Source organism: Orcinus orca, chromosome 10, assembly GCF_937001465.1.
Source record: "Orcinus orca chromosome 10, mOrcOrc1.1, whole genome shotgun sequence".
Classification (NCBI taxonomy): domain Eukaryota; kingdom Metazoa; phylum Chordata; class Mammalia; order Artiodactyla; family Delphinidae; genus Orcinus; species Orcinus orca.
The window spans coordinates 71,036,007-71,058,390 of NC_064568.1; the positions used below are offsets into that span (position 1 = coordinate 71,036,007).

A 22,384-nucleotide genomic window follows, 5' to 3' on the forward strand; every position below is an offset into this window, starting at 1 on the left:
AGCCAGGAGCTGTTCCATGCTCTCCTCTGCAGCCCAGCGCGAACTCAAAAGGGCTTTCCCACTGAAGAGGTGCGGGCTGAGGGCCGCCCTGTCTCCGCCAGACCATTTTCCCTTCAGGCTGCAGTTGTCACTGCTCCGGACCACCCCACCCACATGTTTTCCTGATCTCCGGTTGTCAAGACAAACCCTTGCCTAAGGAGGCACAGCCCTGAGGGGGAAGGAGGGGAGTAAGGGATGGCGGGAGAGATGAGAAAGAAGGTGGCCCCCCGCACTTCTGCCCTGTTTCTCCTGCGCACCCTGCACCTCCACACCTCCCAGCCCAAGTCTCCCCCAACCTCCCAAGTCTCCCCCAGCCCCGCCCCCTCCCCTTCCTCCCGCCCCAGCCCGCGTTCTGATCTTCCCAAGCGGGAGCCTCCTGACTCCTGAGCTTCTAAAAGGGGCACATTCCCATTAGGGATGTGGTCCAGGTGGTTGAACCTGTGCTGACTTTCCCCAGGGGTGCCGCCCTCCTGGACAATATCTGAGGCTGCTGGGAGGAGGCTGGTGCCGGGGAGCCGCTGAGACTCAACCAGTACCACCTGTGAGCCCCTGAGGGTCTCCTACTCCCGGGGCCCAAACATTCCTATCGGGGAATCTCTGCGGGCTCCATCTGAGAAGCATATGGTGCTGGGGGCAGTTCCAGGGCGGGGCCCGGCAGACTGCTCTGCCCACCTGCGCGCGCAGAGAAAGCTCTACCTTGGGGCGAGGCCTGGGTTTGGAAGGGAGAAGGAACGCAGCGCTCTGCCTGCTCCTTCGCAAGCCTGGCTCCCTGTGACATCCAGCCCTCACCCACCCAACAGCACCCACTGTGCGCCAGGCTCTGTCCACAGAGTAGAAACAATGCTCTCCCGTTGGCTTCCACGTTACATCACCTCCGTGTTCTGCCCTCTCTCCCTGGCTGCTGCTTCTCAGTCTCCTGTTCAGGCTTTTCTTCTGCAGCCTGTTCCTTAGATGTTGGTGATGGTCAGGGTTTAGTCTTAGACCCTCTCCTCAAGCTACCTCTTCTCTCTGGGCATTCCATTCGTTCCACTCTAGGCAGTGCCTCCTCTAGGGACACCTCCCAGATCTCCATCTTGGCCCTGCTTTATTTCCTGACCCACTATCCAATGGCCCATTTGATGCCCTGCAGATAATTAAAACCCACAGGATGTAGAGCAGAACTGATGCCTTCCCTGAAGACCTCCGTGCCTTCCTCCCATCCTTTCTCCTCTCGCTGCACAGCACCCACTCCTCCAGGTGCTCATGCCAGTAACCTGCACACCATCCTCTGCCCTGCTCCCCATTAGATCCTTCACTCAGCCCTGGAGTCTCGCCCATTCTACGTCCTCAGTACCTATCCTGCCGTCCCACTGAGCTTCACCCTACTCCACCTGCCTTGGGAAGGAGCTGTCACTCTCCCCCAGACCACTTCAACGGCTCCTTGCTCAGCTCCCTGCATTCATGCTGCCTGCCTTTGGGCTATTTCCTACCTTTCAGTCTTTCCTGTCTTCTGGTCTGGGGTGATTAACTTAATATGTTGATTATTCATAGAGTGAACAAACATGCAATTTTCTTCCCCATCAGAGAGAAAGACCGTTTGTCTGTATAGTCTGTATCTATGCCCTTTCTTTCCTCTGTTGACTTGTCCCTGACATGGTACTTTGGCTGCCTCTGTTATAGTGTGATGAAGATCCACCTTTCATTTCCTTTACGCTTTTTAAAAATACCGAAATAGAAACTTTCATCCCATTTCCCCATCAGGATGGCTGCCCTCTTGTCTCCCATTGAGCGGTTCTTTCCCTGACTCTCAGGAAGCCGCTGCTACATTCCCCTACTCCTAGGAAGCAGTTCTCATGCAGTTTTCTTGGCTGCTAAGGTTTCTCAAAGTCAATTTCAAATTGTCATTCTCAAGCCAAAAAGCAGTGTTTTTGAGTACCATTTTTGTGGCCAGCACTGTTTTAAAAAACTGTGGGAGGCTTAGAAGATTCTAATCTAATCTCTGCTCTCAGAGTCCATAATTCTTGTTCAGGCGACAAGGTGTAAATACAAAAAACAAATGGCAAAATAATAAAGGTTAAAACTGGAGTCTAACAGGAACCAGGGAACTCCTATTTGTCATGGACGTTATTTCCAGATGGTGCCACGAGATTTCTCGCCACTCTCGGTCCAGTTTTCCCGTTGGCGTTAGATTGCTGATCTATTCTCTATCTGAAGGATCCAACTGAGTGAAGGGGTGCTTTTCTTGGTTTAGTTCACATTATCAATGCCTTCGTTTCCAATTGCGGCTAATCTCCCCATTTATTTATTCTTTTGTTACTTAATGGGACTCAGTGACGGGGGATTCAGTTTGCATGAAAGATCTGCCACAAAAGAAAGTTAGCTGTGTGGTGCCCGGGCACTGGAATTTGCCAAGCATGGGGTTTCCAGCCTCTCTTCATCTTATTATATACTATGAGGATGAGTCATGCCTGAAAAATGTGGTGATTTTCAACTGCACTTCTACTTGAATTGTCTTCTATTGAAAAATCCGGCTTAAGAATTGGCTCACGTGCTCTAGTTCACCGAAGGGTAAATATCCCATTAATGTGCAACATCTTGTTTCTGTTGTCACAGGCAGGCAGCACAACTTTCCCCAGACTGGGGGCAGAGCTGAGATGCGCTAGAAGTTCCCTGTGGGGTAGCAAAGGGTGCCGGCAAGAAGGGGAAGAAATCGCTCCTACTAAGTAACACTGATGTCTGAGCCATTGATGGTCCCCTCCTGCATCTCTGCATCAGCCTTGCACTCTGAGGGAGCTGAGGGAATTCAAAGGGATCTGGGCCACCAATAGTCTCTATATTTGAGCTTAGAAGCTACTTGCCATTGGCTAACAAGGCTGAGCTGCACCAAGGTTCGTGTGTGGGGTCCTAAGTCCCTCTTCCGTGGACTTTTCCAACAGGACGGCTCAACACCTGAGCCATCGGATGGCAGAGTTATTTGACGTGAGAAGCGGGGAATAAAGTGGGAGCCCAGGCCTGTGGGGCTTGGTGGCTTAGAATTACCAGAAAGGTAAGACTTTCTAAGAGGAAGTCTGCTAGAAGTAGGGTTAGGGAACAGCAATTTAACGCCGCCCTGAGGAACACCCCTCTGGCACAAGTCTGTATTCCCAGGACCGGTCAGTCCTCCCACAGATGGTCCACGTGATGCTCCTGGTCAGTAGAGGGAATGGGAGCAAATCTGTGGAAGGGATCAGGGTTACTGCAGACCGTTTCCTAAAGGGAGGCATGGAAGTCATGCTTTATTTTGATGTCTGCTATGGGAGCACTGGTTGTAGTTATTTGTTTTCATATAAAAACATTTCTCTTTGTCCTCTGCCATCGCAGTTATGAGCATGTAATATCTGATAATTGAATACTCTCCGTGAATGCAAAAAAGTTTCCAATCCTGAGAAAAGAGTAGGTCATGGCTTACTCTCCCCAGTACCAAATATTCCTTTAATAATTGGTAACACTGAACAGATGTAGACATTTTAAAAATGTGGGCTGGCCTCCTGACTTTTCCTTTGATTTTAAAAGACTGATTTACTGCTGGGAAAAACCTCTTCTCAGAGGAGAGCTTTGTGTGAATTTCATTAATTCCTTTGCTTCATGGCCACAAGGAAGATGGGACCACCATTATTACCAGCCCATCCTGTGCGATTTAGATGTATTTGAACCCAAAAGCACATCTGTCCCGTGGGCTGTCAGAACTCTACTATTCTACTAGAGTTAAGCGAGCTCTGTATTGGAAGCCCACAACATCCTCATCTCTGCCATTCCCTCAACCCACCCCCTGCTGGGAAAAGACCTAAACTCAAGGGTACAAGCCCGATCCTAGAGCCATACCAATCTAGAACAAGAAGACAAAGTATTATGTTCTTCCTAAGCCAGTGGTTCTTCAACCTGAATGTGCAGAGGAGTCGCCTGGTAACTGGTTTAACCTGTGGAGTTTTGAGGCTTTCCTGCAGAGGTTCTGGGTCTCAAGGTCTCTGGACAAGGTCTCTGTCTGGCCAGTGGTTTTCAAACCTGGCGGCAGGTTGGAATCCTGAAACAAATGGATGCTCAGGCTCTACCTAATTCAGTGAGACTATCTGGGGAGTCAGGCCTAGGCTCTGGTAGCTTTTACAAGCTCCATGGGTCATTTTACTGTGAAGCAAGGGTTACGAGGCGCCCGTATAAGCCATGAAGCCTGAGGTGCGGACACAGCTGAAAGCTCCTCGGAAGTCACTGGATGAGGCAGCTGTCATCCAGCTTCATATGCTTGTCTCCAGACGAACAAGGTGTCCTGCTTCAACACATCCAACTGACTCTGCTGAAAATACATGGCCTGCACCAGGGAGAAGCACTGGAAAGTCTGTGAGACCCCTGGATTCACAGGCTAAAGTGTGGATGTGCATACTCCATTCCTCTGGGGACAGAGTCTTCAGCTTTCCCTAGATTCACTTTATCTTCTCCCCACCCCTTGGTTTACTCATCTATCACTCATATCCCATGTTGGGCTCCCATTCTGCTCCCCGCAGAGGCAGCCATTCTTACGGTCAAAGTAGGTGAAAGTATATTTTTTGTTCAGCTGTTTCTGTTTGCTTTGCGTGCATCTGTTTATAATTTACATAAATCGTGTGTTCTTACTTAGCGCTGTCCTTGTTGGTATGTGTGCATGAATCCATCTCCCACCTGCCACATCCGACTCCCCAACATGCAGCCTGCACAGAGAGCTCCCCAGCATTCTCTCTCTCGACTTCCCCAGGGATGATGCCCACAAGGTCTCCAGTGCTCCTCGGCCACAAACAGAGCTGCTGTGAACATCCTCATGTATGTCCCCTCCTGAATCCATGAGAACCTCTCGGGAGATACAGTCGGCCCTCTGGATCCGTGGGCGGAACCTGTGGATTTGGAGGCCTGACTGTACTACCCATTTTATATAAGGGACTTGAGCCTGAGCCAATATTGGTAACTATGGGAGTCCTGAAACCAATCCCTATTGATACTGAGGCATGATGGCTGTAAACCCAGGAGGGGAACTGCTGGGTCACAGCAGGTGCAGACACCTCTTTGGTTAGGAGGGCTGCTCTGGCCTTCACTGAATTCCTAAAGTGATCTGGGATCCATGCCCCCCAAGTGCAAACGTCACTGGTCAACAGGCTGGGCTGGGCCCTCAATGCTGCTTGCCTTTCCTTTTTTATTTTTATTTTTTTTTGCGGTACATGGGCCTCTCACTATTGTGGCCTCTCCCATTGCGGAGCACAGGCTCCGGACGCGCAGGCTCATGGGCCATGGCTCACGGGCCCAGCCGCTCCACGGCACATGGGATCCTCCCGGACCGGGGCAAGAACCCGTGTCCCCTGCATCGGCAGGCGGACTCCCAACCACCGCACCACCAGGGAAGCCCTGCGTTTCCTTTTTCTTTTCCCCCACTTCTAAATGTATCAGCGTCAGCCCATCTTGCTGTGTTTTTCTATTCAGGCTTCCTTCCAGGCTCCCCTCCCTCTGACATTCCCTACTGCCCGGCTCCCTGGAGCCTTGCTGGGTCAGTGTTTCCCTTGTTTTTCTCTCTCTCGCTCTCCCCCCCGCCCCCCCAACCGACTGGCTTGCTTCTGCCTGAGGCCTACAATCTTGCCCAACTCTCTCCCCTTCTGAAACCAACTTCCCTTCTCCTCAGGCCACTCCCCTTTTTCTTTTACAAATGTCTCCCACCTCTCACGGGCTTTCTGAACACATTGCTCACCCTCTCTCCTTTGCTCAATTCCTTCTCACTTGCCCGTGCTCTTCCAGCTGCCAGCCCCCCATGCACTTGCCTGCTGCCTCCTGCTTGTTTCTTTGGAGTATCTGACACCCCCGACAACACGCTTCCGGGAGCCGTCTCCCCTCTTGGCTCTCAGGCAGGTCTTTCCTGCTGGCTCTTCCCCTCTTCTCAGTCTCCCTCATGGCCTCCTCCCTACCCCCCACCCCTTTCCTTGAAAGCTTTCCCTGTGGTTCTACCCTCCAGGCCCTTGTACTTCCACATGTTTTCCTGAGAGAGCTCATCCCCTTCTCATGCTTCCTTGAAACATTTATAAACATATGACTCTCAAACCTGGATCTCATTTTAATTCAACAAATAGTTTTTGAAAATGTACTGTGTGCTGAGATGCAGTCATATGTGACATATGAGAGTTTGCAGTCTAGAACTCTAGTTTTTGAACTCCAGAGCCACACGTCCAGTTTGAGGACATGCGTCGAATTCATGGATTAGTTGAAACAAACGATGGACCTCTAAGTTTTGTCTAAAGGGTCCAGAACACAGGCTTGCTGGACAACCTGTCAGCAGATGGTGTAGCCTGCTCTGCTTCCGGCCTGGGGAACACACCAGAGGTGTCTGGGTCACAGGATGTGCATGTGAATACTTCCTTTGACCAAGAAGTACAGGACGGCTTTCCTGAGCAGCCGGAGGGCCTAGAGCTCTAAGAGGTATCATTTAGTCCGTAGACACTTTTTTCCTTTGCCTTTGGAGCAGTGAAATAGCAATAGAGTCCCAGGCTGATGAGAATTCATGTGAGATGTGAGAATTGTATACAAAGTGCTGTCAGTCACAGCCCTGCTCTAATGTCGCTTACCCAGCGGTACTGGGATGATGAGGCTTAACGTACGGGAGAGAAGTGTACCAGGCTGGATGTCATTCAACGTGAAACTGCACACACCTTGTGCCTTTCTTTCAGAAATCAATTTTCTCTAGGCTGGCCCAGCTAAGCTTCGGAGGACCAGCTGCTCACCGTGCCAGCCTTACCTCTGCTTCAGAATCTGTTTGTTGTCTTCGATGGTGACGCTGTCAGCATGGTCCCTCTTGAAAATTTCAAAAGCCTCCTGGCGTCCTAAGGACATTTCCTCTCTCATTCCTGTTTGGAGACATGGGGAAATGGCCTCAGTCAGAGCATCAGGATCCCATTAATTTCACTGTTGCTTTAGTCAGACTGTAAAGCCAACGAGGCCCACAGCAGAGAGGCTCCTCACCAGACAGGTGACCCCAGGCTCTTCCAGCTGGCCGACGCCAGCCGCCGAGGAGGCCCCTTCAGTGACACCCGCCGTGCCCTGTGGGCCTGAGCCTGGGCATCCACGTGACTCGTGGGGGTGGAGTTTGGAATGTCTGGTCAGAGGAAATGAAAACCAGAGCGCCAAGCCCCGGATGTCCGGGGACATCTGCAAAACCACTTTCTGCCATCACTCAGGGCCACATTTCTGCCCATTTTCCTGTTATGCCCCATTTTGGTTTTCTGTGAAATTTCACCCTGAATTTCCAGGCATTTAATTAAAAGAAGTATAATCCCAACTCAAAGATTGAGAATCTAGAAAATTCTGCCCTTAGTCTCCATAGAGTGACTCATCCTTGTTACCTGTGTCTAGTGAGAGGCCCCAGTTCTAACTTGAGAGTTAAGTTCTCAATCACAAGATCCGCAAGCAGACTGTGGTGCAGGTTCCTGGCTCACGTCTAACTTCAACCTCCTGAGTCCCTTTAGCCACTATAGGCCAAGCCTGGGCTTATCTCCTCTGTGCGCCTCTTGTCCCCCCTGTCCCAGAGGCTGGGCCCTGCTCAGGGGCCAAACTCTGAAACCAGAGTCAGAACGGCCAGGGCCCTGGGAATGAGCAGATGGCATTCCTGCCCCGAAGCCCTCTTCCTCGCAGCCTCCCAGGGTGAGGCTCCAGGCAGGTGTGGGTCTGGGACTCCCATGGTGACAGCTGCATTCACAGCTGGATTTTGGATAAATCTATGGAGTCATTTTTTTATGCCTCTGCCCTTGGTTCCCTTTCCTGTATTTTCATCCACTTAACTCTATCTTGGAAGCCCTGGCTGAGTGCTACCACCTCCATGGAGCTTTCTGTGAGGCCCAGACTAAACAAATCCTCCCTCCACTGTGTTTCTGTGACATGCACAGCCCAGTAGACACTGCCACTTCACGTGACAGCCCTTTCTCATGAAATGCATGTCTCGTAGGAGGTAGAGATAATATCTTTGGTGAGTCCGCAGTGTCTTGCTCAATGCCTGGCATTTAGAAGGTGCTCAACATATGTCTGTTAAATGAATCGGGTCAGGAATGAACCAGGAGTGATGAGGAGCCTTGCTCTCGTTGCCATAGGAACACAGTCCAGGACTAGAGGGACTCGCTCTGAGACCCAGGGTTCCAGAGGTGGGTTCATGTGGGCCACATACCACATCTTTTGCCTGGAAAAGCCCCGGTGTAAGGAAGTGGACCAGCCCATCTGACACCAATTTAATGATGACTGTTGATAAAAATAGCATCATGAAGAATGTCTGAATGGTGAGGCACACAAAGACACCCCACCCTTTTCCAATCAGAAGCAAATGGGCACATCTCAGTTCTGTCTCCACATCTGCCCCACACACTCCCGAGTCGGGTGGGCCTGGGAAGGGGTCTGGGCGATGTTCAGAAAGATGAGCCCTGATACGCGAGAGACATTAGCCAGAGAGTGCTTTGGCCCAGTGGAGCCCACCAGGAGCCAAAGGCCTCATTCCACACCTTCTCCCCACCCTAGTCCACGCCCAGCTCTGACAATGTATGCCTTTTATTGCGTCATTTTTATGATTTATCATTTTTATGATTTGTTTTAACCACAGAGGGTAGAGGAATGAGTCTCTCTGGACTAGGGCTGGGGGAGAGGGGAGCTCCACCAAGACTACACTGAAATCCGCCCACCTGTGGGACCCCCAGATTGCTTCCCACACAGGAGGTAATGAGAGGGCTTCCACCAACCGGAGGCGGCAAGGGTGGAGGTGGGGTGGAGGGTCGTTCAGAAAGCTACAGCGAAGAAGAAGCGTTCATGGCCTTTACTCTCCCAGGCTCTGCTTTCTTTCAGAGCTGACAGCCCAGGGTGACAGCTGGGTGGAGAAGCCAGGGCAAGGTTTCCCAGCACCCATGGTGCCGATACGGCGGTAGGTCCCGGAAGAACTTACAATCAGCTGAAAACCCCACGGGGCCTTCCCTAAGGTGTGGAGGGGTCCAGGCAGTGGGAGCAGAAGGGACAGGGGGCGCACAGAGGAGATAAGCCCAGGAGGGTAGTTTGGGAGCATTTTGCAGAGAATTTTGAAGGTCGTGCTAAGAAAGTTGGGGCCAACGCCGTGACATATTATACACAAATCACCAACTTTCAAAGACTTAAAATTTAGTAAAGTACACATTATGGGATAGTTACACTGGAAGTATTTGATATTTCTGGTGATTTAAAAGGCACTTGGGGTCCTGCAGTGCCATGGGCTTATGGTCAGGAACACGGGATTGGCTTTTCTCCTGCTACAGTGGAGGAAGAGTCTGGCATTGGTGTTCTTTGACGGTGTTGACCTCAGGTGAATGGACATGAGTGTGACGGCTGTAATCCCAGCAGCTCGTATCCTAAGTGTCTGCTCAGGGAGGTCAAGGTGAGGTGGTGAGGATGCCCATAGACTGAAGGCCAAGAGGCAAAGCCAGGCCTGGAAGCCTACTGGGGCTTCACAGCTGCCACGTGGAGGGTGAGGCTGGGTCCACAGGGAGGGGCACGTGGAAGGAACCCCACAGGCAGCTGCGGTGCGTGACCCCGGCTCCACCTCCGTCCCACTCTTGTCCATTCCCGTTCTGCTGGCTCAGAGACCATATCCAGCCCCCTTTTGGACTGTGCTAATAGACCAGTTCTCACTCCAGTTTGGGGCCAGCCACTAAGCTAATCAGCAGCTTTTTATTTACTGAAGAGATGCCTCCACCTCCCTTTCCCTCTCAGGGTTTGCAAAACAGCTCTTTCTCGTCTGGCGAGCTCTTGCCCCTAAGCACACATCGTGCACTAAAAACACCAGGAGCCGTGGAGCGCGCAGTGACTGAGGGCTCACTTCGCTATGAGATTATCATCAATTTATTTAATTCTCTCGATAAGTATTTATTCATTTTGTTTATTCACGTGCTAGGCATGTGACAGAGATATAAACTTGAACGAGAAGATTACAGCATGATCCTTGCCCTTAAAGAGCTCAAAATCTAGTAAGGGAGAAAGAAAAGTGAACAAATAATTACAAAGAAGCTGCTGCTTGCTGTAAGGGAGGCATGTTGTCCAGTGCTAAGCGGCGGGGAGGGAGGGAGGGCCGGCTCTGTCAGGGAGTGTGTGAAGGGTCCTGGAGATGAAGCAGCACTTGCGAGGTGGAGAAGTGGAAGAGATCCCAGGAGGAGCGGTTGGAGGAGTGTGGATGAACAGGGCAACTGGATTAATATGTGCGGTTCTGCCACCTGATAGGAATGACCTTTGGGTGACTCAGAAATGAATTTTTTGCATACCTGACGCTAAGCATGGTGCCAAGTGTTTTCTTACATATTATTCCAGTTAAACTTGTTCGTGATCCCTGGTCATAATTTCATTTTACAGAGGAGGAAACTGGGGTTCACTTAAAGAAATGGTTATAAAGGGGTAAAAAATTGCCCAGCTTTCCGAGGAAGGTAGACCCGCTTTTAGACCAGTTTTTCCAGGGAAAAGTATGCCTGATAGAGGAAGCAGGTGGTGGGCCTCCAAATGATCTGGTAGAAATAGATTTACCCACGAGATTGTACTCTTATTAGTGCCTATCTTGTCTAAAACTTTTAAGTCTTTTTTTACAGTATCACAGAAAAAACAGAACCATGAGTTTTGTTCACTGTTTGCAAAGTTCACTTCATATGTTTTTTTTTTTTGCGGTACGCGGGCCTCTCACTGCTGTGGCCTCTCCCGTTGCGGAGCACAGTCTCCGGACGCGCAGGCCCAGCGGCCATGGCTCACGGGCCCGGCCGCTCCGAGGCATGTGGGATCCTCCCGGACTGGGGCACGAACCCACGTCCCCTGCATCGGCAGGCGGACTCTCAACCACTGCGCCACCAGGGAAGCCCCTACTTCATATGTTAATATGTTCTGTTAGTGTGTCTAGAATTTGTAAGCACCATGAGGGCAGGGGTTTTTGTCAGTTTGGTTTGCTGCAGTCTTGCTAGCACCTGGATAGTACCTGGCACACAGGGGGAACTCAATCAAATATCTTTTGAATGAATGAATGAGTGAATGTATGTTTTAGATGCTTAGCGTTGTTCCTTTTAGGACAGTGCACTGTGACGCGATGGCAGAGGAGAGGCACACACCCACTGCTCTCCCTCTCTCCACCATCATGCTATGGGGTGAGTCCCTGTATGGTGTGATTTTAGAAACCCAACACCATCTTCTCCCCACTACATGTTACCATTAGAGGTGAATTTCAACTCCAAGAAGCTTTTATAAAAAAACAAATACTCTTGAAGGCATCTATTTTAGGGCTAGCAAAGAAAAACTCCATGATTTCTTGACAATTAGCTAAGAGGTTCTGCAAAGATGAGGCATAAGATGGTGTCTCAGGCTGGTGCCAGAATCAGGGGGATCTGAGCTTGCAAGGGAAGGTGGATATACTTTTCCCCAACTTTGTTTAGTCTGTCAAACTCAGAGGCTCATCAGCTTTGGCCCTCAGGAGTTCTGATTTGCCATGCCCACTTCTAGTTCTCAGTTGTTTCCTTTTAGTGAATTTCAGTCATAGGTCCCAGTGTTAAATCCCAGAAAATATGGATGACTCAGAGAAGCCTGCTGGCTTGCTGAATCACAGGACTGTTTAAAACCTAAAGGAGAGTAAATAAAATATCACAGGGTGGTATAAAATTTCAAACAAAACAAAGCAAAAACCAAAACCCAAAAAAACCCTGAAGGAGAGGAGTTTCTCAGTCTCAGCACCAAAATAGGACATTACAATTCTGGGCTGCAAGTTGGATGGAAAATATTTCCAAGTCCTGAAGGTACAACCTCTTCTGGATTTTGATACCTATTAAAGAGCACTTAGATAGAAACGGCAGTCAATGAGGTACCCTCCAAATTAGCCTTGGAGTTGGGTTTCTGGAAATGATAGGCACCCGAAGTTCTCAGGTACTGGTCCCTTACACATTTCTTAATGCTCCTTTTTTTTTTGCCATCCTGAAATTTGGTTCCTTATTTTTCTAAAGAATACAAATCAGTACTTTTGGAAGTCCTCCCTGCCCCCAACACAGGGCCCCATGGAAACCAAATGGAAAGAAAAAAAACGGAAATGGAGAGTTTATGCTGCTGCCGTTGGGCCTGCTGTCTGATTTCCTTTAGTCTGGGACTCCTGGGCCAGAGCTCATTTTCCTGGCTGCCCCCAAACAACCTACTATTGCTTAAACTATTGCTTAAAAATTGACAGGAATAAAATGATGGAGAGTTGTGTTATTCAAGCTGAAAAATGATTTGCTAATCAGAGCCAAAAATATATTTTCCTTGGGAAAGACATTTATTCATGTGGTGCCTCACTTCCTTCTGACTGAAGAAGGAAAGAGAGAAAAAAAGACCAACAGGGAATGAGGAAAAGTGCGAGACGGGGTGGATTCCAAGGGGAGAGGGGGTGTGAACCCACCGTTTGGGACTAAAAACATGAGAAGACTCAGAGCTGGGAAGGGACATTCAGGGCTCAGGCAGGGAGAAGGCTGGTACGAAGGGGATGGTTACACTCTCTGCGGCTTGGTAGCAGAAACTTTCGAAACCAAAGATAAGGGAATGGCTTTGATATAGTGTTATGATGAATACCTACAATATGTAGACCACGGAAGTGCATACAGGAATGAGAAGCAACAGGTAGGGATAGAGTGTGTTTTTTTGGTATCTGATATAAGTTCTATATGCACTGAAATTTCTCAGTAAGTGTTGACTTAAGTGAAATATACAAAAATATCCTCCCACAAATAGCCAGAAGAGAATTCCATCCTCTAGTGTGTGGAGAAGTTAGAATGAATGGGCCAACGGGAGGGAAAGGAACGAAGACTGTAGATGACAGGAAGGGATAACTTATCAAGGTGGCATGAAACATATAGGTCAGGAGGGATAGGAGGACCAAGGGAAGGGTCAGTGGTCCAGCTTTCTTGGGAATGGTGCTTGGAACGAGGATGTCCGCGGGGCCATAGAGAGGAATTGATGGCTTCAGGCTGAAACTCGGGTGAAGGACAAGTCAGCAGCTCCTAGCATGGAGAGCAAAGGGTCCTTTGATGCTGGACTGAATGAACTCATGAGATCGGGAGGTGCTAAAGGATGGACCATCTCCCAGAAAGATTAGAAAGGACATCTGAGATACTGTCTTCATTGTCCTCCCCACCCCATCTGTGGGGTAGATGCTGTCATCTAGGAAGGAGGAGGTTTTCGGAAGTTACATGAAAGACAGAGATGGCACATATGTAGCTCCCATGTTCCCACTTTCCTTCCTCACACCCATAGAAGACATTGCTAACCAATCATAGCATCCTTTGCTGGGGAAACTAATTATAGCACTAGAGTTGTCAGCGTAGCTCTTCAGGCAGCCTCTTCCAGTCAATCATCCCTGGCATAGAAGCTCTTCCTGTAATAGATGGCTCCCACATTACTGCCCAATTAAATGACAGCTGCCGTTACTTTCATCATTCCTGTGCTTTAAGGGAAAAATGGCTGCCTTCTTCCATCACCTTAGGGGCTGACATGAAGTTGATTTTCCCCAGGGAGTGGCATCAATGCCCGAATCACTGAGAGTGGCCGTCTGGGAGGAGATGCTGAGGAGCGCTCTGTTCATGTCTCTCCACTGCCAGGGTGGTGCAGGTCACCACAGGAAGAGCCATGTGCCATGGCTCTGTTTACTTTAAGGGCCAGGAGCAGCTCATCTACAATTTGTGGGGCTGCTGGGTGGGTACAGCAGGGTATGGAATCAGAGGATGAAGGGAAGACAAAACCACTTAGCCACGGCCAAAGTGACTGCAGATGTGAAGACCAACAAGTAGGTCTTTTGGGGGTGACCTAGAACACTTGCCCAACCTGCTTCTCCCTTTTGATTGACAACTTCTGGAATGGGTTGGTGCCCCAAAGGCTTTGGGGTCAAAAGCCTTATGTTCAAACCAGGTGATACCACCTGGGCTAAAGTCCTCAGATTAGGACTTGCCTTGGAGTTTCCTAAATTGCCGCATGCAAGATGTCAAAGGAGAACTTTAATTAGTAGATTCTTAGGGCTGGCCTGGAGCAGGCTGAAGCATGGCGGGCTTGGCAAGGGCTCTAGGGAGTGGAGTGAAGGGAAGATCCAAAGTGGAAAAAGCCACTGAAACCTTAGGAGACCCACCCCATGGCGGCACCACATCTAAATAAATCAGATGGGTTCCTGACTCCTGGTGCCAGAAATCACACATCCCACTGGCAACCTACCAGGCCCAGCGGCACAGACCGTGTAGGCTGGATGGAATGAAGGGGCAGCGCACGAGGCAGGCTGTGTTTCCTTTTTGTCTTGGTGCCGGGGTTGATTCACCCTCCTGATGCAGCTGTGTCCTAGATGTGGGCCTGAGAAGGTGAAGAAAGGTCCCATGTGCCAGCCCAGTGGACGGGCTTGGAGCCCCTGAAAGAAGGGCAGCTGCTTGAACATAGTTGCCCATTTCCAGCAGTAACGTAAAACCTTCAGACAATGGTCCCAAGACCATCTGCCGAAAACTGTCATTTTCCTAACCCAGCATCTCTGGGGTTTTTATTTTGTGAGTGTTCTTATTCAGGACAAAATGCCCATGTGGGTTGCTTAGAGAGATCTGTGGATGGACACAGGCGTGGAGCTTGGAGAGCAGCCTGGGTCATGTTGGCATTTCTGCGTTTTGGAGTTCACTCAGGAATCTGGAGGCCAGCAATGTTTCCACGAAATAAGACATCACCCTGTGGCTCCTGCTGCCAGGCTAACCCGGACCTATGGGGTCTTTTTCATCGATTTCAACCCACGGATGTGGCAGCCCCAAAGGGCCTTGGGGTCTCATTCCATGCCCAATATTTGGACCAACCTTGGGAATCATGTGTGTTCTAGCCCTTTGTGGGTTAAAGGGCAGTTGACTGAGAGGCCCACTGAACAGAAAGGTAGCATTCCTCTTCAGCTTAGAAAGAGGCTCCAAATTCTGTGGAATCTGAAAAATACCGGATTCCCTGAGTTTGACATGTCTTGACCACTTCCAAAGGCCATGGTTAATAGGGTTCTGTTGCCTGGTCACCACCCTGACGAGTTTGGCTCTTGTGTCAGCCTATGCTTTGGGGACAGTGGCTAAAGCTGAGTTCACATGTCCTATTGTCTGAAATGAGGCAAGTTTTCTATGTATGCCTAAATTAGGAATACATTCCACTCGTCTCAAATTTATTTTGATACATTTAAAAAAGAGAATTAAAGAATTACATTCTAGCCGAGTAGCAAAATTCTCCTTCCCTGAAATGCATGTGGATTTAGATAGAATTCTGTTTCCCTGGTTTGGAAATAAGTATAAGTCAAAATGGAGTTTAGATATGTCCGTGTTCATTCCTTGGGGATAAAAAGGAAGGGGAAAATTATTTTTTGTGTGTGTTTTCTATGTGACAGGCCCTGTTCCACAGTTCATAAATATTAACTCAGTTAATCTTTACAATAACTCTACTGGTGGTGGTGGGGAGCTAATGCTTACTGAGAACTCTGTGCTACAGGGATTATACATGTCTCATTTAATTCTCACAGTGACTCTGTCAACTAGGCAGTATTGGGCCCACTTTACAGGTAAGGTAACTGAGGTTGAAGGAGGTTAAAAGTGACCCCAACACAACAGTTAGTAAAATGGCAAAGCCATAACTTGATCCCAGGTTTGTCTGACTCCAAAACCTTCTCTTTGCATATAGTGTTGCTCGATGGAAATCGTTTGCCAAGTAGAAATGATCTCATAAGTACCAGCAAACCACTGAGGTCAGACTGATGGAGTCAGGACTCAGAGGTGGTAAAGAGAAAAAAGGCAGTTTTTGGAGGGCTGTGAGCTGGCATGTGGACTGAAAACCATGAATGCATACGGCAGCTCAGAAGAGTTGGGGAGATCTTTGTGAAGGGGAAACAGGAAGGCACCAGGTGGCTGGGAGGAGCTACTTCACCTGGGGACCTGTGGGGTGGGGTAAGGATCAGAGGTAAAGGGGGAGTTGGCTGACTTGTGGTGAAGCCTTGATTCTCTATGAGGACTTTGTTAGTTAGCCAATTACGGCTGGACCAGTTAAATAGTTATCTTTCCCTCAGGTACACGGAGCTTGTGCTCAGAAGGGTCTCCACGATAAAAAGAATTTATGCACTTAAGATGGTTTTGTTGGACTGAGCAGGAGGGATACTACAGGGAAGAGAAGAGAAGGGGCAGGGTCCAGGTTCTCAGAGTGTGGACTCTGCAGAGAATAATCTCCCACCCGTAAAGAGCAACAGTTGTGAAAAAGAGGTGAAAAGGATCTAGGAGGCCATCATTTTCCCTTTGACCTCTTTGTATCCTAACTGCTTCTTTTCTGGAAAACATCTCATTGTTTAAATGAAACACCTGTTTGTTCCCTCAGGCAGTAAGTCAGTTGGTGAAGCAGACCATCTGTTAACAAGTACTGAGCATCTACGCTATGGACAGCCCTCTCCCATGGCTCGTTACAGATAAATAGAAGAGCCACTGCCCTTGGCCTTAGGATAGAAAGCAGTGGGAACATGGGAAGGTCAAAGCTTACGTTACAAAGCAGGAGAGCACCCCGAGACAGGGCACTGATGGTAACGCGGTACAGATGGTGCGGGTAGTTGCACAGGCGCAGAGGGGCTGGTCAGACTGCAGAGGGGCTCTTGGAGGAGCGTTCCTTCTGGGGCAGGTTTTAGAGGAACCGAGGGGCAGGAGCTGGAGGAAAGGAGCTCGGCCTGGTGCAGAGCCTGACTGAGAGTACCTGGGGGTTTCCTTAGGCTGTGGGGTAATTGGGGCTCGAGGGACCACTAGGTGCAGACACCACACTCCTCACTACTTCCCTGCTTGCCCAGGAATCCCCAGGCAGAGGCCACTGGACTTTTCCACACCTACTCAGGCAACTCTCCTTCCCTCACATGACTGAGGAAGAATACTGGCTTTAGCGTGTAACCTCAGTGTTCCTCCTGTCCAGTGGCTGCAAAAAGGAAACAGGATTTGGAGTGAGAAGCCGTGGGATTGAGTGCTGGCCTCACTCCAGCTGTGTGACCTGGGTGGGGTCTGCCATTTAAATTGCTCCCAGTCTCAGCCTCCTCATCTATAGAGTGAAGCTAACAGAACTCCTGTCTCTTAATGTAACTGTGAAGGGGTAATGAGAGGAGGTGCCATGAAGTGCATAGCTAGCTCCCTTTTAAAACTACTGAATACCTTTTTCTTTTCTAACATCTTTATTGGAGTAGAATTGCTTTACAATGGTGTGTTAGTTTCTGCTGTATAGCAAAGTGAATCAGCTATACATGTACATATATCCCCACATCCCCTCCCTCTTGCGTCTTCATACTCTCCCCCTAATCCCACCCCTCTAGGTGGTCACAAAGCACCGAGCTGATCTCCCTGTGCTATGCAGCTGCTTCCCACTAGCTATCTATTTTATGTTTGGCAGTGTATACATGTCCATGCCACTCTCTCACTTCTTCCCAGCTTACCCTTCCCCCTCCCCGTGTCCTCAAGTCCATTCTCTACGCCTGCGTCTTTATTTCTGGCCTGCCCCTAGGTTCTTCAGAACCAATTTTTTTTTTTTAGATTCCATATATATGTTAGCATACGGTATTTGTTTTTTTCTTTCTGACTTACTTCACTCTGTATGACAGACTCTAGGTCCATCCACCTCACTACAAATAACTCAATTATGTTTCTTTTTATGGCTGAGAAATATTCCATTGTATATATGTACCACATCTTCTTTATCCATTCATCTGTCGATGGACACTTAGGTTGCTTCCATGTCCTGGCTATTGTAAATAGAGCTGCAATGAACATTGTGGTACATGTCTCTTTTTGAATTACGGTTTTCTCAGGGTATATGTCCAGTAGTGGGATTGCTGGGTCGTATGGTAGTTGTATTTTTAGTTTTTTCAGGAACCTCCATACTGTTCTCCATAGTGGCTTTATCAATTTACATTCCCACCAACAGTGCAAGAGGGTTCCCTTTTCTCCACACCCTCTCCAGCATTTATTGTTTGTACATTTTTTGATGATGGCCATTCTGACTGGTGTGAGGTGATACCTCATTGTAGTTTTGATTTGCATTTCTCTAATGATTAGTGATGTTGAGCATCCTTTCATGGGTTTGTTGGCAATCTGTATATCTTCTTTGGAGAAATGTCTGTTTAGGTCTTCTGCCCATTTTTGGATTGGGTTGGTTTTTTTTTGATATTGAGCTGCATGAGCTGCTTGTATATTTTGGAGATTAATCCTTTGTCAGTTGCTATGTTTGCAAATATTTTCTCCCATTCTGAGGGTTGTCTTTTCCTCTTGTTTATAGCTTCCTTTGCTGTGCAAAAGCTTTTAAGTTTCATTAGGTCCCATTTGTTAATTTTTGTTTTTATTTCCATTTCTCTAGGAGGTGGGTCAAAAAGGATCTTACTGTGATTTCTCTCATAGAGTGTTCTGCCTATGTTTTCCTCTAAGAGTTTGATAGTGTCTGGCCTTACATTTAGGTCTTTAATCCATTTTGAGTTTATTTTTGTGTATGGTGTTAGGGAGTGTTCTAATGTCATTCTTTTACATGTAGCTGTCCAGTTTTCCCAGCACCATTTATTGAAGAGGCTATCTTTTCTCCATTGTATACTCTTGCCTTCTTTATCAAAGATAAGATGGGTTTATCTCTGGGCTTTCTATCCTGTTCCATTTATCTATATTTCTGTTTTTGTGCCAGTACCATACTGTCTTGATTACTGTAGCTTTGTAGTATAGTCTGAAGTCAGGGAGCCTGATTCCTCCAGCTCTGTTTTTCTTTCTCAGGATTGCTTTGGCTATTCGGGGCCTTTTGTGTTTCCATACAAATTGTGAAATTTTTTGTTCTAGTTCTGTGAAAAATGCCATTGGTAGTTTGATAGAGATTGCCAGCAATCCTTTACAAATATGCTTTACATCTCTTTGTTTCTCCTGGTCTCTTTTTAATCCCAACCTAAGGCACCACCTTTGCTCACCTGGACTGTCTCCTAACTGCTTTGCTAAGCTTCCATCTTACTTTCCTATGATGTTTTCCTCACATAACAGCCTGAATGATTTTCTAAGAACACAATCATGTCACTCCTCTGCTTTAAATTTTCTAGTGGCTTCCTGTGGCCCCTGAACACACCCCAAACTCCTCATCCTGGCAGGCCTCACATCATCTGGTCTCTGCCTACATGTCTCCCTCCCCATGCCCCAATCACACCTCCTTTGCTCGTGTCTTCTTGGCTCACTGGTCTTCTTTCAAATCCTCATATATGTCAATACTATTCTTATCTCTGGGCCTTTACACTTGCTGTCTGTTCCTTTTGTCTGGAATGTTCTTTCCCTGAACATTCTGTATGACTATCAACTCCTTATTCAGTTCTTAGCTCATATGTCAGCTCCTTTGGGTCCCCAACCCAGCCCAATTGTTTCCTACCCTGTTATTCAGTTTTATATCCTTTCTAACATTTGTCATCATCTGAAACTACAGATATGTATGTATTGTGTGGACTGAAAACTCCATATAGGCATATCTATCTTGTTCACTGCTCCTTCTCTGGTGCTGGGAAGAAAGGAAAAAAGGAAGGAAGGAAGAAGAAAAGAAGGGAAGAAGGAGGGTATGAAGGAAGTGAGGAAGAGAGGAGGGAGGGAGGGAGGAAGAGAGGGGTCACAGTCTTATCGGAAATAGGTCCCCCTAACAGGCACGAGGTTTGCACCCTTATCCTGCCTTCCACTTCAAGGCCAAATTGACTCCTATGAAGACTCCCAGGTTTGAGCTCCCTCCTCTTTGTATCCACAATCAGAATATTTAAAATGACCCTTCTTTCCCAGGGACCTGCCTGGATGAACTTCCACATGCCCTTGCTAACCCATCCCCTGAGTAACCGCATCACCTCACTCTCCTGCTATCTCTCTCTCACTGAGTTTTCACTTTTTGTGGTTGTTTGTTTTGTTTTTATTTTCTGAATATTAAACCTAGAACTAATTATTTCTAAAGGGACCCAAACTGTACTTCACATGTAAGTGGCGAGGGGCCTGTGAGAACAGCTCTCATTCCCTTCCCTGGCAAGACCTTCCATTTCTAAGACAGAGAAATGAGAATCTATGGGGCTATCTAGCATCATTTCAGAATGTGATAGGGTGATCCAAGTTAATATCTGTGTGTGGCATTCGTACATCCTCAACAGGGAGAAGTAATTTGCTATTGTGAACCATTTGTATTAAGCCACTCAGGAAAGTTTCTGAAGAATTTTTCTTTCATAGGTGCATTATCCTATAAGGATTCAGAAAGGAATATAGTTGATGCAGAAGGCAAGTCCTGAAGATTTAAACCCCCATGTCTTTGCGTAATGAGGTAAGAATATGTAAAAGGTATTATTGGGCTTCCCTGGTGGTGCAAGTGTTTGAGAGTCCGCCTGCCGATGCAGGGGACACGGGTTTGTGCCCCGGTCCGGGAAGATCCCACATGCTGCGGAGCGGCTAGGCCCGTGAGCCATGGCTGCTGAGCCTGCGTGTCCGGAGCCTGTGCTCCGCAACGGGAGAGGCCACAACAGTGAGAGGCCTGCATACCACAAAAAAAAAAAAAAAAAAAGGTATTATTTTACTACTCCTAATTATCACGATATAGCTTGCCCATTGCCAAAAATTTGGGAAATAAAGAATGGTATAAAGAAGCAGGAAAAAAAAATCACTCACAATCCCTCCACCTCTGTTTTTTCTATGCTTTGCTTTACTACATAGTTAAGATGATAATGTATATACAATTATGTAACCTGTTTACTTACTTCACTTAAAATTATGTCACAACCCTTTACTCTAAGTCATTAAATTCTTCATGAATATTACCTTTTACGGTTATATCATTTCATCATTATAGTCCATTCCTCAATATTGGACTTATACATTATTTTATATATATGCTCTGTAAATAATACTGCAGTGAAGATCTTGGTGTATAAATTTTACTCCACATTTAATTACTTATTTTCTTAGTTAATTAATACAACTAGTATTTACCGAGTGCCCACTATATCCCAGTTACTGTACTTAGAGCAGATGAACAAAGGTCTATTTCCTTGGAGAGCGTACATACTCCTGAGGGTGTACAGACAAGAGGAGCAAATAAATCCATATACTGATTAGCTCTATGAAGAGAGGTGATGCAAAGTAAGGGGACAGAGGGAGATGAATGACGGGGGAGGCGATTTTCCTCAGGAGGGTTAGAAGAATGTCTCTCTGAGGAAGTGGTATTTGCACAAAGACATTTTGGATTATTTCTGTAGGCTAGATTCCTAGAGGGAGTTTCTGAATTAAAGTTCTTGCTTTCTAGGAAGCCGGTTTACTCCCTGGCAGTTCTGGAAGAAATCACAGTTGTAGAAATGCACCCTACTAGGGCATGATCTTGATGAGCAAGTTACTTAATTCCTCTATTCCTTAGTTTTCCTGTGTGAAATGGAAATAATCACACCTGTTTATGTACACTGTGTGTGTGTGTGTGTGTGTGTGTGTGTGTGTGTATGTGTGTGTCACGGGGGCGGCAGGGCTGCGGGTGTCCGCAGGGAAGGGATGTTAAGGTTCTTGCATCCCAGGAGAACGAGGGCAGGGAGCAAATGCGTGTCTGTGAAAGGGGAGAGATCAGGTTGTTGAATGTATGCAGGGCATTCCAGTTGATGAAAGCGTAGCTGAAAGAGGGTTCTGGAAGTGTGGCATGAATGCTCACTGTGTCTAACACGTATCAGGTGGTCAGTAATGTATTTTGAAGGAAAGGAACCCAACCTCTCAAGAAGAGCTGACTGACAGAAGGAAAGGTCTTAAATGACTGGTCACGTAGCAGTGCCCTCTGGCTCATGATTTGTCAAGAAGACACTACAAAGACAGCCTCTTTTCATTCACGAGGCTGCAAATAGGTGGTATCCTCAGTTTTCTCAATCATAAAATGGAGCTAGTAATGTCTACTTCATAGGCTTGTTTGGGGGATTAAGTGGGCTTGAAATATGGAAAGAACACAACACTGTGACTTGCTCACAGTAGTTATAAATGCTTGTTTTTCTCCTTCAGCTTTGTATAATTAGGTGGGAAAGGATCTGGGATAGTGAGAGGTGGGACAGTGGTGTAGAGCACCCAGAGGGCTCTAAGTAAACCTCAGCCCCGAGAACTGGAGAGTTTATTTGCTTATGCACTGGCGTTTGGGTTGTATCCTTTTGAGTTCTCAGATCTGCAGTAATAAAATCATTTTGTTGCATAAGACAATTAATATGTGCTAATGTTGACAAAAAACTCCCAGGAAGGAGTTTCAAGGCCTTGGTTGATGGCTGATGGTAAATAAAGTTATCAAAGGCATGCATTGTAGCCTCAGACATAAACGCTTTCTTCATCTA

The 22,384-nt window shown here is 47.6% G+C and overlaps 1 protein-coding gene across 1 annotated transcript in view; it reads right to left on the bottom strand.

Annotated features, from left to right (window-relative positions):
- The window catches only part of KIF6 (kinesin family member 6), a 393,945-nt gene that overhangs the window by 80,122 nt on the left and 291,439 nt on the right, over window positions 1–22,384 (bottom strand). The window contains exon 14 of the mRNA XM_033424088.2: window positions 6,797–6,905. Coding sequence (XP_033279979.2) covers window positions 6,797–6,905 — 109 coding nt within the window. The remainder of the gene's footprint in view (window positions 1–6,796; window positions 6,906–22,384) is intronic.